This window comes from Zingiber officinale, chromosome 10A, assembly GCF_018446385.1.
Source record: "Zingiber officinale cultivar Zhangliang chromosome 10A, Zo_v1.1, whole genome shotgun sequence".
Lineage (NCBI taxonomy): Eukaryota > Viridiplantae > Streptophyta > Magnoliopsida > Zingiberales > Zingiberaceae > Zingiber > Zingiber officinale.
This window is the reverse complement of record NC_056004.1, coordinates 2,497,856-2,514,238: the sequence shown is the minus strand read 5'-3', so window position 1 is coordinate 2,514,238 and position 16,383 is coordinate 2,497,856. Positions and strand designations below refer to the sequence as shown.

Sequence of the window (16,383 nt, the reverse complement as noted above, 5' to 3'; positions counted from 1 at the left end):
CTTGGATTAACAACCTCTCCGGTTGTAACCAAGTAATTCATTGTGCCTCTTCCTTTTAGTTTATTTATTTTGTTTATGCAAGTGTTCGATTTAAATACACTATAAAGTTCGAGGAAGGTTCGTCTCATTTTTGCAGGGCTATTTCAACCCCCCTCCTTTTAGTCGGCCGCTATCGGGACCAACAGATGGGAGAAAGTTCGAGCGGCCCTGGAGCGTAAGCCACCTCTAGCCCTATTGGGCCAAGTGAGAGGCACGTGGTTAAATTTAGATACATTTATATAAACATATATCCTATAATTGCAGGAGAACGATAAATAAAAATCATAAGTGTCCCAGACTCTTGCGTCGATCGACCAAGTTAAAAGTCGAGCGGCGACTATAGACCCTTGAGTCGACGAAATCAACAGTCAAGCAGCGACTATAAATCCTTGAGTTGACAAAATCAATAGTCGAGTGATGACTATAAACCCTTAAGTTGACGACAACAATAGCCGAGCAACGACTATAAACTCGAGAGTACGCTAAATCAACAACTAAGCGACGGTTATCAACCAGAGAATTTATGCCATGTCAACAGTCGAGTGGCGACTATAAACCCTTGAGTTGATGACAATAACAGTCAAGTGACGATTATAAACCCGGAGTCTATGCCAAATCAATAGCTGAACGACGGCTATAAACCTGAGAGTGTACATCAAATCAATAGCCGAGCAGTGACTATACCCGAGAGTTTACGCCAAATAAAGTCGAGCGACGACTATAAACCCAAAAGTTAATGACAACAGCTGAGCGACGACTATAAACTCGAGGAGAAAGCTAGGGGGCAGTCGAGTGGCGACTGTGAATCCCCGTTCTACTATCGATTGGCAGATAAGATTTTTGAATAGAAAGGCAAAGATGCCATTCGACCTACACCGAAGTAGACAGTTGGGCGTCTTAGTGACTAGTTACATGGAAGAATAGGAGCACAAGGTTTCACGGTTAGAATATTGTTGTGAGTATGACAAGACTGTAAGACGAGAAACTAGATAGTCTTATGGAGCCAAGTAGAGATGCATGGAAGGACACTTGGAATATTTAACATAAGATGAAAAGCACCGAACGAGCGCACATTCATTGATACTTAGAAAATTTTTATAGAATATTGAGGAGTACAAAAAGTGGCTTGAAAAACTAAAAAGAAGGTTATTCAAGATAGTCAAGCACATCGTCCGACAATAACTCGGTGAGCTTCTCCCCGTTGATAATCTTATTGGTCAGCACGGGAGAAAGATAGTCGTCGTCCTTCAGCTATTGGAGAGTGCCATCAATGCTGCAGTTGAATAGGCGAAGAGCCTGATCGATGAGCCTGTCATTGAAAGGGTCAGATCGGAGATAGTTGCGCTTGAGAACTTCAAGTCGTCCGGGCTCTTCCTCTTGGTGCTTCTTGAAGGCCTCTCGGGATGCCTCCAATTCAGCTTTTAAGGAAGCTATCTCGACATCTTTGGCGTTGAGCTGAAGGTTAGTAGCCACTTGCTCCTCTAATCGGCTCTCACGTTCGGTCACCAGAGCAACCTCCGCCTCCTTCAGATTTTGGGTCAGGACCCGAGCCTCTTTATTTTTGATGTCTAAGTCCTCGATGGCTCGAAGTTTCCAGGCATTAGCGGAATTGATCTTGGGCTCGAAGCTGCTAGCATGTTTGGTGAGCCACTCGATCTGTGGGGCCTGATCATTATTCTTGCCCCTCTTGGCATTGAGCTGCTCGGAGCTCCTTTCCGGGTTGGCCTTTAGTTGAGCCACCTCTGCAGTTAGTTATTTAAAATGAGCCTAGGAGGCCTCAGAGGGGCCGCTCAGGGCTCACAGCTGTTGGACTTCATGCTCCAAAAAGGTTAACCTCTAGCACATGGCCAGACTCTCGACCCAGAACTACAGTAAAATAAGTTAGTAAGTGCCGGGCGGGAAATAAGCAAGTAAATATAAGAATAATATACATACTCCAGTGGCCTTATGAGTATGGTCATCCGCACAGACCCAAGCATCGCCGTAGACTTGTGTCAGCGGTCCTTAACTCCTGATCTGGTGTTCGAGGGAGCGGAGCTCGACGTTGTCCTGGTGGCGCCACTCATCAGTTGGCAAGTGGATGATGGCCATTATGTGTCTCCGGCTGCTCGGCCCAGATGGCTCAGAGGTAGCCTGCCCTGTGGACCTGGGCATGGGGGAAGAGTGAATGGTGGATACCTGGGCGGCCGACAAGGACGATGGAGGTGGAATGAATGCGACCGGTGGCGCGCACAAGGTCCTCAAGGGCAGGGCGGATAGCGAGGGCGTCCGGTTGGATGACAGGGAAGTAGGAATTGTGACGGTCCCTTGCTCAGGAAAGGCGGGTGATGAAGCCTCACCCCGCTCAGAGGGAGGATGCAAGCCAGTACGGGCGGGGGTTTGCAAGGTAGAGGTTGCCGAACGAGACAAAGCTTCCCCTTGGTGCCTCTTGCGTCGTTGTATTAGGGGCTCGCCTAAGGTGATCGACTCCGAGGACACCGCGATCAACAACATTGAAGGCCGATCAGGAGGAAGTTCATCTGTGGCGGTCGCGGCATCGCTAGCTGCTATTTGACTTTCTCTGGACTCACTGGCCGCTGCGTGGCTTCCTCCAAACTCGCCGGTTGGATCGTCGGATTGGTCGACCGACAATAGGCCATGGCTCTCTTGCTTGACAATGCCCTTGGCATTAATCTCTGCATCAGCGAGCCTACTCTTACCTCTCAGACGTGCCCTCAACATGATTTGAGCTGCAAAAAAGGAGGAAAAAATCAGTTAGATTCAAAGATTGAGAAAAGAAAGAACATACCTAGGGTGAGATGCAACCACGTTTGGATTGGGCTCCATCTGAACACGTATAAGACACTATCCAACAACAGCCGATGTATATGATACTTCTGATCGGCCAAGCTGGAAGCTACTTGGAAATAGTCCGATCGACTTCGATATCTATTGAGTGACGACTTCATCACTCCTATCTGCCAGTTGGTCAGGAAATTGGGCTGAGAGGGAAAATGGATGAAAAAATATGCTCCCTCTAGTGCTTATTGGAAGACGTCATTTTATCAAAAAAGATAGAGCCTACTCGAGCTTTAAACAGAAAGATCCCTGGCTCGGACAACTTAGAATAATAAAAATAATGGAATATTCGAGGCACTAAAGGGTTGCCATGCAGACGAAATAACACAACTACCCGACACAACAACCTAAAGGATTTAGGCACTAATTGGTGCAGTGAGATAAGAAAGTATTTACATATAGCTGAGAAGAAAGGGTGGATGGGAAGATGAAGACTGATGCAGAATTGGTCCTTAAAGAAGGGCAAAAAGCCGGCGGGAGGCAAATGATGTCGATTATAGGTTGAAGGGACAACAATTTGATAATTGGAGGGGAAACAATACATAAGTTTCATTTGATCGATCTCGTCCCCGTTGAATTTCGACGCAATAGAAGTATACCAAAGCCCAAGAATGGACACAGGAGGTTGCGGAGAAACAACCATAGAAAATCGAGAAAGAAGCGGATCACGGACTCGACAAGAGAAAGAAAGAAAGGGCTTACTAAGAAATGTCGCCGGCAAAGACGAAGAGAAGGAGAAGCATCAAAGAACGTGCGTGAGAAAGAAAATGCAAGGAAATGTAAAGATAATGATGAGTAAATAAGGGTTTACAAATCTCGGGGGCAATCGCTCTGAGTCGCTCGATCGAGGGTTGCAGATAACGAAGTCAAAATCTGACTGTGGAATTCAAAAAGGTGCTTGTCATATCATCTGTGGATATCCGCCCATCACATCAAGCGTGCGACGACAGAGATCGAGACATGTGACAACCAACGATAGAGAAGCATTCATGGGGCTTAATTAAAAGACATGGACAACGTGCTCAGCCATAATGGCTAAATATTTGCACAGTCTTCCAAAAATTGGGAGGACATCAGCAACCAATAAAGGGCACTCGTCTGAGAAAGCGACGAGATGTGAAAATTTTACTCAGTGTTGTCGCCAACCACCCCGATCGGGCATAGAGCTCTGACTAAGATATAGCCGATCGGGGCTCTAAACATAGGTGTGTCAAAAGATAGCCGAACAGTGGCTATAAACCCAGGTCTACAACTGATAGCCGAGTGGCGGCTCTAAATCCAGGTGCCTAATTAGTCGCCAAGCTGCGCCTCTAACTCTATGGGAGGAATCAGCTTCGATGTTCACCTTAGCTAAGCTACGGTTCTAAGTTCAGGTCAATAAGTTAAAGCAGAATGGTGACTATGAAGATATGAGCCAATCGGCAGCCCGAGAACAGAGAATGCCCGATCAGCGGAAGGTCACCGAAGACACTGCTCATCCAGTCAGTCAGACTTACAGCCTCCTTTGATTAGACTTGAGGGGAAGGCTTGTGATGCGGTGATAAGGGAGGGTCCACCAAGTGCGGGTCAAGGGCGGAGATAGCAACCAAGGTGGAGGTCAAAGTCAAGGCGGTCAACTCTAGGGAACCAACGAGCTCACCAAAAGTGGATCAAGCGGAGGTCGACTTCAGTTACCAATCGGGCATGAAGTGTCCAATCGACCAATGGTTTGTCCGAGCAGAACGTTCGTATGGCTAAGAGCACTATGGCATGAACATCATATGTTCATTACGGGTCGTAGGAACATTAAGGTGACTAGAGCGCTTGTCCGGTCCGACATAAATAATCTACTGAACCAACTTAATGCAGGGAAAGCAGCAGAGGTCGACCGTGCGGAGGAGTGTCGGCCGAGTGGAAAGCCCGCTTGGCCGAACAGTAGGACCATTCCCGTATCTCTTAATATCCCTTTGGGAGGTAATGTCACTGACAACAGGACATGGTCAATAGGCGAATCGTACAGTAGAAGCTTCTACTATCTCATCGGGGATTTGCATGTCTTATTAAGGTATGGTATCAGAGACACTTTTCTGACATGTCCTTTCATAAGACGATTGTGAAAGTGTGTCTGTACATTGAGGAGTGTGCATATCGCCCACTAGGGCACTATATAAAGGGGGTCTATGTACCGGTAGAGATATGTGCTATTCAGTATTCACGTTTGTGCTTTCATTGTTGCTATGTTGCTCTGTTTTTTACTATTTCGGTGACTGACTTGAGCATCGGAGGATCAACGTCGGGACCCTTTCCCTGGCCTGACACTGACATTTCCTATATTACATAGTGCATGGAATGGAGTCTTTACGTGGTCAACCGATGAACCACACCTCCAGCCAACCTTTTTTACGATTTTTAGACGATATCAATTACTAAATAGAGGAGAATGGAGTCTTATAATTTATGTCACATTTAAACCTACACCTTAAATCCTAAAAAAATATTTAATTTTAAAAGATATATATGAATACAAATACATAAATGATGATAACACTCCAAGAAAATAACTTGTTTTTAATCATATAATTTTAACAGATATATATGAATACAAATACATAAATGGTGATAACACTCAAAAAAATAACTTGTTTTTAATTTTATATATATATAAAAGAATACAAATACATAAATGGTGATAACACTCCAACAAAAATGACTTGTTTTTAACATTGATGATGTATCAAATTCGATGTTGAAATTACAAGCAAGCAATGATTAATAGTTGAAGTAATGGCCTTTAAACATCCTATGAAACATTTGAATATTGTAGAAATAACATCCATTGAGTCACAATCTAGTCTGGTAAGACAACTTAGTTTGATTATAATTCATAGAAAAATATTTTTATAATCAAAGACCTAAGTACCACAATTAATATGATTGAGATTTGAAGTCAATGACAAGTAATCACACAATAAAGCCTTAAGGTTTCCACCGACCATCATTATTTAGTCCTCAATTAGTTGTTGATCATTTCACTCACCACTATAGCCTATTTATTGAGGAGAAGAGAGAGTAACAAATGAAAATAAAATGATAAAGAGAAATAAAAAATATAAGGAGCATAAAGAGAAATATAATTGAGGGAAAAAAAAGAGGGATTTAAAAGGGAAGATCTTTGGTCTACTTTTTACGGATTAGAGGAGGATCACTTATATATATTAATGGAGAGTTATATCCCCCACTTATTTTACAAGTAGGAATCATGTATGATTCACCAAATATGTACTCTATAGAAACTTATATCATAATCTAGTTTGCTTGGACTTAGAATGAGAATCTCATAAAAGCATCAAAATCTTATCAGTAGCCAGCATTCATAATCTTAGTTGCTAGAAATTACATCCATGACTGGTTCACCAGGAAGGAATTCACAGAGATTGTACCAAACAGAAGAACAAGATTGACCTCCAGCGGTCTAGCCCAACTTGGAGAGGACATCATCAAGGAGAGTTTTGGTGGTTGCATAATATTTCTCAGCTTCTGGAGTGCTCTTGATCTTTGCAGCATGATCAAGCTGTTACACGTTTAAACAAGGACAAATGAGATGATCCAATTTCAGACAAATGATGCAGAGGATGTGATTACTCAAGTGTTATTACCCCATCGATGGCTGCAAAGAGCTTTCCAGTGAGATCCTTAAGCAGCTTCTTCTCCTCCTTTGATTTTGCAGAGATGACGGTGTTAAGATCAAAACGCAAAATTCCTGCCTTGAGGCGGAGATCGTTCATAACATAGGGCCATTCCTTCTTATCGATCAATGGCTTAACATTAATGATATCCTTGGCCGAGTCTTTCGCCCTTGCAGCTGCTGCAGTTGGAGGTAGAGGTTGAATATAGAATCTCTCCTTCAGTGGTCGGTCCACTTCTCGCGGCTCATCGGAGTTTTTGGTCCCGGCTAAGAAAAAGGGGGTCAGAACGGAAGATTAAGCAATCCATCGTCGGACATTGAAGCATAAATCAAGCGAAGCTCGCATCTTTCGGACTTAAATCTTCCTATTAGGTTTTCCGAATTAGGGATCGAATCGATTACGAAGTAGTAATCAATCACTTACGGAGGCCGCCAGAGGGCGGAGGCGGCGGTCCGATTTTGATGGACTTGACGGCGAGCACGTCCTTGGTGAAGGAAGCTCCGGCGATTCCTGCAGCCACGAGTCCAAGCACGGTGCGGCGGCCGCTCTGGACGGCGGCGGCGGCGGCGTCTCCCTCGGACGGAACTTGCTGCTGGGCTCGGACGACGAACCCAGGCCGCGCGATAGCCACGCGGCTCCCGCCGGGGATGGATAGCCTGCTCGAGCCGCTCACCTGAAGGCTCCCCTCGAGCAGCGCCTGCGACGAAGCCCGTAAGCCCGCCATGGAAGCCATCGCCTGCGCCATCTCTGTCGTGTCTTGTGGACGGGAGACGAATGGGGCGACAGCTTTTAATTGGAGCGTTGCTTATTTCTTATCTGCCCGTGCCCAACTTTGGATAAGTTCTCAGCCACTGGATGACTGACACGTACACTTCCTGGTCCGACGTGGCATTGTTATGGATTGGGTGTCACTTTCTCGCCATCGGGATATTAACGTTCGTTTTAATTCTTGATCCTCAAATATCCAAAATATCTTCTCATTTTCAATTCTACGAATCATTTTCCTCCACAATACATTCGCAAAACCCTTCTGTTTTTTTTTTCTGTTTTACAAAATATCTAATACAAACTTGAAACGCATTATTCAAAATTCAGATATCGGCATTATTTTCAAAGGAGTTTGTCGACTCATTAGAAATAATCTTTTGTAAAAAGTAAAGTAAGACGGTGTGCAATGAATTTTTTCTCGGGACTTCACACGACGGAAACTTCATGTTCCGAACTTTTTTTTTTCGACGACTCTAGCTTGCATCAACTGGAGTTATCTCTCAACTATAACAGAGTTAGGCATAAACACAACATTAGCCATAGTGGGTCTTTGTTCTGGGTCTCCTTGCACACATAATAATCCTATATGTGCACATCTTAATGCTTCTACTTCTTGAGTGGGGCAATCAACTAGATTTTGATCAATTATCTGTAGAGTATTCCATTGAGTCCACTGGCGCCACACCTTTTCAAATCAGATGAAAATTGAAAAAAAAGTTGTCCATTATCTTTTATTCAAAGAAAAATGCTAATTAGATTTCTATCATTCAATCAAAGAAAGATTCATACTTACATGAGTTACGAGGTCTATGCAATACCCAGATTTTAAACTTCCATTCTTCTGACCAATTAAAATCTCTAAGATCAGCACACCATAGCACTTCATTTTTCAACTAAATCAGACTTTGCACTGATCTTGAAAGCCTTTTCACTGCTATTTGCTCGCCGTTCTCTCGTCTTAATTCCCTGCGTTCAACTACCATCGATATTTATCAATAAATCAATCGAGGTATTTGACATATGATGTGGACTCCTGACATGGTCAAAATCTAAATTTTTTAATCCATATTTTTCCGTGTGAGATTATTTTTTGCTCTTCTCTTCCTTCGCCCGTCTCTCTTCCCTAAAAATGAAAGTCCTAAAACCTCTTCGCCGCTCATCCACTTCTCTCTTCCTCCGCTTCCAAGCCTAGATATAGGTTATTTTGTTCAACTCTTAGCTTGCAACAAGTGAGTGAGGATTTTCGTCTAAACTATACTGGTCATCTCTCTCCTCTTCTTTTTCTACTCGTGTTTCGAAATGACGTAAAAAGGTGTTGCAAAGGTATGTTGAGTGTTTATCTTTTATTCATCATAGTTTATAAGAACCAGTTGTTTAAAAACTATTACGAGAACACTTTGGTGCCTAATTTTGAAGAATATAATGGTATTGGTTTTCAAAAATTGCACATTAATGTTGATCTTCAAAAACCAGCATCAACGTCGATGCTGGTCTTTCAAAATCAGTACCAACGTTTGTACTAGTTTTTCAAAATCAGCACTAATGTTGTCATTTTTAAAAATCAACATCATCATGTTCTTCAAAATCAAGCACCGAAGTGTTGGTTCTGGTTTTTGCAAATCAACACCAATGTTGGTGATGCTTTTTGAAAACCAACACCAACGGTTTATACTACACACTCTTACATGAGCGATCAAGGCAGCATCTAACATGGACTCCTGACACGTCCAAAATCTAAATTTTTTAATCTCTCTCTTCCTTCGCTCGGGCTTATTTTTGCTCCTCTTCCTTCGCTCGCCTCTCTTCCCTAAAACGAAAGCCCTAAACCCTCTTCGCCGCTCATCCGCTCCTCTTTTCTTCCGCTTCCAATTCTAGATACAGGTCATCTTGTTCAACTCTCAGCTCGTGGCATGTGAGTTAGGATTTTCATCTAAACTATATTGGTCATCTCCCTCTTTTCATTTTTCTAATCATGTTTCGATATGGAAGGCATTGCAAAGATATATTGAGTATTTGTCTTTTACCTATCCTAGTTTCTAAGAACTAGCTATTTAAAAACCACTACGAGAATACTTTGGTGCTTAATTTTGAAGAAGATAATGGTGTTGGTTTTCAAAAATTGCAACATTAATACTAGTCTTCAAAAACTGGCACCAGCATTGGTTCTGGTCATCACCCTAACTCACTTGCCATGAGCTGATAGTTGAACAACATGTATTTAGGGTTGGAAGCGGAGGAAGAGAGTAGCGGATGAGTGGCAAAGAGGGTTTAGGACTTTTGTTTTAGGGAAGAGAGCTGAGCGAAGTAAGAGGAGTAAAAATAAGCTCGCGCGAAGGAAGAGAGGGATTAAAAAATTTGGATTTTGGCCTTGTCAGGAGTCCACGTCAGCTGTCACCCTTGGTCGCTCACGTAAAGATGTGTAGAGTGTATATATATACACACATACACTCTTAAGACACTTGAACAATTTAGATTATGAGTTGAAGAATCATCTTCTACCTTGATTTAAAGGCATTGAACACCCTCGATATATATATAATAAGTCAGCATTTGCTCATTATTTAAAGGTATATATGATTGCATTAAGACACTTATATTGGGGTTTAGGAATGTCTTTGCAATAAACTATCAAATTCAAGCTCATGGTATGAGTTGCAATTCTAAGCTAATATTCACATTAATGTTGATCCCGATGAGGTTGGCTAGAAGACGGTGAATAGCCTGCAAGTACAATTTTAAAACTATCTCTTGGTTCTTAACTTAGCAAGGACAAACAGGTGTTAGTTGAACAAATAAAATATAAAAACTAATTAAAAAGTAGAGGTTAAAATTTTACTTGGTTTGTAACCGAGGAAGTTACTAATCCATGGCAATGAAAGCTTCAATAAAAGATCTCCTTTCAGTCAGACGGAGAAACCTTTTTACAAGTGTCAAAAGCACAAAACAGAATTTAAATTGAAAGTTCAAAGTTCGTTGTTTTTAACTTCAAAGATCAGGACTCGATTTATAGTCCACTAGTCGAACTAGCTATTTGTTGACGTGGCAGCTCCTAAGCGCCTGGACCTGGTCCGGACCCATGGATGTGGTCGCCTCAATGCACTCCGCAACGACGGCTCTTTGCCAATGACTTATCAGCTTCTAAGTGACTAAACCCGGTCTGAGCACCTGGAGTCTGTTGACGTAAACTCCAGCTCTGATCCTCTTTGCAATGGATCGTCGACATGGCTAGGACATCTCGGGTGCCTGGAGTCCGAGCACCTGGATAAAGTCAACTCAAGTTGACTTGTTCGATCGCTTGGGTGATCTTCCAGCCATGAAGAGTTGAGCTCACCTCAACCCAGCTCTGGCCTAATCCTCGAACAATCTTTCTCCCCGACTTCTCGTCTCTCGGAAGCGTCGCGAGCATCCTTCTCGCCCGTCGATGTACTCTTCCGCAACGCCTCGTCCCTTAGATGTACCGTCAACTCGTTTCTTGTGTCATTCTTTTCGTTAGCTGCGTCTTCCGCTCAACGTCTTATGTTCCTAAGTCTCTACGCACTTAGATAGAAGGCATTAATAACACAGAGTCTAACTTAACTTAGTTGATCACATCAAAACTAACCCGCGATACTTACAATCTCCCTCTTTTTGATATGCATCAACCCGCCAAGTAAGGATAAAATAAATGATAAAATAAATTATGTAATTAAATACAATAAATTGGCAATTTTAGCAAATAAAGAAAATTGCAATAAAATATTAAAATCTATATCATGCCCTAAACTTAATCCCTAATTTTTTTACTTTTGATCACATAAAAAAATGTTAATAAAAAGTTAGAAAAATATTATAAATTTTTCTATAGCTTTGAAATAGAATTTTTAGCAATTTTCCTTTTTATAGAAATTAAATTTTAAAAAGATACTAATTTATCAATTAATTCTTTGTTTTGACAAATAAAAATAAAATTTATTTTTTCAAAAAATCCTAAAAATTTTATCAATAACAATCATGCGTATTCAAAATATGATAAAGATTTTCACCTACAAAATATTCACATCACAGTGTAATAGCAATAAATATTTTTGAACAGTAAAAATTAATTTTTAAAATTAAAAATAATTTTCGAGTCCTAAAAATTTGGATGATTTTTCTCACTATTCAAAATACAAGGACAAGTTCTTGAAAATACGGGTTTTCAAAATTAATCTCCAAAAAAAATTTAAATTTTAAATTTCCTTTTTTCTTATCAAAAATTCATAACAAATTATATAATCATCGAAAAATCTCAAAAAAATAATCTAATAAAAAATAAACTTCATTATCATAAAAAAAAATTCAATAGAAATGAATAACATATATACGAAAGAATGAATTTTACTAAACAATAACAATAATTTAATCAAACTAACCATGATTTATGACCCCAAAATAAGTTCTTACCTACTAGATTTATTAGAAATTTTCTTGGAACATATTTTCTAGCTACTTTTATAATTTGACCCCTATGATTTTTAATATATCAATTTAGCCCTCTAAAATTTGAAATTGATGAAAACTTCGAGCATGCGTCATTCTTTTTCAGTAATTCTATTTACTCTTTTAGTTTTGCATTTTCATTTTTCATTTTGTCTAAATCTCCTAATAGATATTCATAGTCTTTCTTTGATTTTATGTATTTGGTTCTATTTTTTACATAAGGATCTACTTAGCATTTGCACAACTTCATATAATTGCTCAGAGGAGAGGTTACGTACCTCACTTACTGTATCGTACTTGTAGTTCGACGCTGCCCCTTCATCGTTGCTCTCAATGCTCATATCAGACGAACTGTCGTCTTCTTTTTGGTAACTCACCGTTAATGCTAGTCCAACCTATTGCTTAATATCGGATTCGAATGACGATGTTTCTTCCCAAATCACCTTGAGGTTCTTTTACTTTGACCATCTTCGTCCTCTGTCTTTTTCCTTTGCTTTGCTTTTTAACTTTGAACAGTTATCCTTGATATGCCTTTTTTCTTGACAACTGTAGCATTGAGCCTTTCATTTGCTCCATAGAATCTTCTTAAAATGTGACTTATCAAGTTTGTTAGATGAACTTTGACAATTTTCTTATCATGTACTCTTCTTCATTTTCGTCGAGTGAAGAATCTAAATCTGGTTTGTTCTTCTTGGTTTGCCGCTCTAAGTTAGGATTTGGTTCCTTTTCTTTTCTTAAGTCTACACATCTAGACTCATGTAATTCAAAAGTTAAAAATAAACTCTCTAAATTACTATAGGAGTCTACTATGGATGTTCATTTCGGTGTTCTCGGGAACCCATTTAATGCATAACTTTGTGAATCCCAATTTGTTATAGATTCTCATAGATTCATGAGTCCGATAATCAACTCCTTAATCCTTGTGTGTAGATAAGCAACTGTTTCTTCTTTTTCCATCTGATGGTTCGTTAGCTAATTTCTGATCAAGCCCCGTCTCGCTAGCTTAGTGATAACAAGTCTATCACACCTGTAAATTAAATTAATAATTTATATTTAATGAACCCCTTAACTACATAATGATATCGTAATAAAGAGCCAGGGTCAAATCACTCAAGGAACTAACAATTAGATGTTTGTCTTAGACTTAGAACTATTTTTTTATCATTAAAATAGGGGTTGCTGATTTTTTATTCTAAATCAAACAAATGAAAAAGAAAAACAATAAGAAACTAATCTAATGCATGAATGAAAGCTAACTAAGTACCAACAATTAATCCACAATGCATTGTCACTCTACGCTATGAGTTTAACCATCAATACAATTAAACTAAGGTACGAAATAGCAAGACATAAATGAATTCTAATCTAAAGCAAGAACTAAACTAAGGAATGAAATAAAATCGATCCAAATTCGCAACTAACTACGTAAATATCACACTCTTGCCGTCACACAAGAGGTTGGAGATGAAGCCTCCCAACTCCGATCGTCGGAGAAGATGCACAAGTAACTTTTGAACTCTTGAATCAACACAAAGCTTGCAATCTTCACCACAGAGACCTCTCCAATGATGAATGCAAGAATCTAATCGAATTCAGAAGCACAAGACTGGAATCTGCCGATCTGAATATCTGCTCCAAGGGAAAATCTGATGATGGATGAAAGGGTGTTAGAATGAACTTAGTAACACAGGGGAAACACCTCCAATGTTCACTGCTACAAGGCGGAGCCGCTAGAACGGAGAAACTCCTCCAAATAGGGCGTAAATAGAGAATTCAGACCAGCAGCAAATTCACCGTCGAAATCTCCCTCCGACGAACTTTCAGCTGGCCAAAAGATGGTCTAGAAGCTGCCTTGAAACTCTCTCTCTATCGTCAGCACTTGAGAAGCTGATTGGAGGTGGAATCGAGAGCTGTAGGCGAAAAATCACAGATGAACAGTACTTGAGCTATTGTTCATCCGTGAGAAATCTGGGCTTTATACATGGGTTTGAACTGGTTGTGAACAGTAGCTTTAGGTTTGGTTCAAGTGGGGTTTTAGGATTTTGGTGAGGAGGATTTGATTTGGGTTAAGCTTGAGAGGTGACGCCTTGTGATGGGTTGAATTAATTTTGGTTTGAGCTTCTTCCCTTGTTAGATGAACCAAACTTGTTTACCTTGATCAAGTACCAATTGAACCAACTCAAGTGTCCTACAAAACCAAATTCAAATTGTGAGAATAATATCATGAACTAAGAGAAAGAAATATACACTTGAGCTAAAACAATCTCCATGTATAAACATGATAAAAAGTGCATATAACATGTGCAATTAAGTGTAATACACCCAATATCAACCCAAAAGAATGTATCAAATAATAGCTTATCACTTTGCCTCTAAGGTCCCTTCGTGAAGCTCTAAAAACTTCTCCTAGAGCTTTTTGGTAGAGTCGTAGGTGCCGATCCGATTGACTTTTTGTAGTAGCAATATAATTAGCAGATGAAATTCTGCTTTACTGTTATCCATGAAGTCGGTCTGCTCCTTTTTACTCGAAAGATGTTCTTCTTTTTAATTGTCATGCTGATCTCTAGGTGCTACAAAATCATATTTGATAGTTAATAAAATTTTAAAATCAGTCTTAAAAAATACCTCCATACTGTTTTCCATATAGCGAAATCTCCCTCAAATTTTGGTGGGTGGATGCTCTCTCCGGTCATCTCTTTATTGCTTCAGTTAGCGGTTAGTCCTTATGAAGTTGCCTTGCTCTGATAGTACATTTTGGTCTCGATGAGGTTAGCTAAAAAGGGGGTGAATAGCCTACAAGTATAATTTTAAAACTATCTCTTGCTTCTTAACTTAACAAGGGCAAATAGACGTTAGTTGAACAAATAAAACATAAATATTAATTAAAAAGTAGAGGCCAAAATTTTACTTGATTCACAATCGGGAGATTACTAATCGAAGGCAATGAAAGATCCAATAAAAGATCTCCTTTCAATCAAGTGGAAAAGCCTCTTTATGAGCATTGAAAGTACAGAAATAGAAAAATAGAATTCAAATTGAAAATTCAGAGTTCGTTGTTTTTAACTTTGAAGACCAGGACTCTATTTATAACCCACTAGTTGAACTAGCCATTTGCTCATGTTGCTGCTCCCGGACGCCTGGATCCGGTTAGGGCGCCTGGATGTGGCCGCCTCAATCCATTTCACAACGGCTCTTTGTCAACGACTTATCAGCTTTCGGGTGCCTGGACCCGCTTCAGGTGCCTAGAGTCTGCTGACATGGACTCCAGCTTTGATCCTCTTCATAACGGGTCGCTGATGTGGTCGGGACATCCTGGACGCTTGGACCTAGTCCGGGTGTCTGGAGTTTGGGCACCTAGACCCAATCCAAGTGCTGGATAGAGTCAACTCAAGTTGATTTATCCGATCGCTTGGGTGATCTTCCAGCCGTCTAGAGTCGAGCTCACCCGAATCTAACTCTGGCATTCTCCTAGTGCATTCTTCCTTCCCGGCTTCACGTCCCTCAGAAGCGCCGTGAGCGTTCTTCTCGTCCGCAAGTGTACTCTTCAACAGCACCTTCTCCCTCTGATGCACCAAGCTCATCGACACACTTTCCATGTCATATTCCTCGCTAGCTACGTCTTCCACTTGACATCCTGTGTTCATAAGTCCCTACATATTTACACACAAGGCATGAATAACATAGAGTCTAACTTAACTTAGTTAATCATATCAAAATCAACCCGAGTTACTTACAATTAATTCCACTGTCAAATTAGTAAATTAAGTTTTAGTACACAGATAAGTACATAGTTTGTTAGAGTTAAATGCCATCTCAAAATACACACACACACGACATTGTTATCATGGGCACCCAGCGTGGGCGACGCGGAAAGCATCGCCCATGGTGATTTTTTTTTCTTTTCTTTTTTATTTTTTTACGCTCCCAAGTATGTCAATAAGATTTTACTTTTAAAATTTAAGTGTTGGGTTATAGTATTAATCACAAATAAATTTTTTAAATGAAAAAAATACATGTGCATGGGATGTGCAGGATAAGGTATGTAGGGTAATATATGTTGGAGCAATCGGTGTGACCCTAGGTTTTGATATTTGGGCAGAGGTTTAAGTTAGGTTATTTGTTATATTTAATATGTGCTTGTGAGTATGTAGGATGTAAGTTCAACAAGGAAAGTCCAAGTGGGATCTTGGCAAACGCAAAGTTCAAGGATGAGTCTTGGCGGTATAAATCCAAGTATATATTTTTGACAACGTAAGTCCAAGTGTGACTTGGCAAGGTTGAAGTTCTGGAGTGAGGAGTTCTTGGCAATAGAAGACCTGACAATAAAAGACAAGGTTGAAGGAAGCTCTTGAAGGCAAGACGTGAAAGATGGGGAAACATCCGAAGGACGCAAGGCTGATGGAGGAGGCTAGAAGGCAAGGTCGAGGTTGTGCGGGCGAGGACGAGTGCATGAGAGATTGTACTCAAGGTAAAATCTTAGGTTTAGGGTTTTACCAATCGACTGAAAACTGGATCAGTCGACTAGGGCAGGGCATAGAATATTTCTATGCCCGACGGTTATGAAAATTAGTCTACTAGTACTGCAGCCAGCTGACTGACACTATAGCCAACTGAC

General features: G+C 40.5%; 1 protein-coding gene across 1 annotated transcript; it reads right to left on the bottom strand.

Annotated features, from left to right (window-relative positions):
• Nucleotides 1-6,183: 6,183 nt before the first annotated feature.
• LOC122027554 (oxygen-evolving enhancer protein 3, chloroplastic-like) lies at nt 6,184-7,329 on the bottom strand. The gene is made up of 3 exons (XM_042586540.1): nt 6,966-7,329; nt 6,513-6,808; nt 6,184-6,427 (listed from the first exon to the last, which is right to left on the bottom strand). Exons 1-3 carry the CDS (start codon nt 7,285-7,287, stop codon nt 6,329-6,331), a joined length of 717 nt encoding a protein of 238 aa, XP_042442474.1. The 5' UTR covers nt 7,288-7,329; the 3' UTR covers nt 6,184-6,328.
• Nucleotides 7,330-16,383: the final 9,054 nt, after the last annotated feature.

Bases quoted from the DNA above. Each gene is read 5' to 3' on its own strand.
- LOC122027554 (XM_042586540.1), bottom strand. From the start codon at position 7,287: ATGGCGCAGGCGATGGCTTCCATGGCGGGCTTACGGGCTTCGTCGCAG. The intron at 6,809-6,965 runs GTAAGTGATTGA...CCTTTTTCTTAG, and splicing joins TCCGCCCTCTGGCGGCCTCC to CCGGGACCAAAAACTCCGAT. The intron at 6,428-6,512 runs GTAATAACACTT...AACGTGTAACAG, and splicing joins TCTTTGCAGCCATCGATGGG to CTTGATCATGCTGCAAAGAT.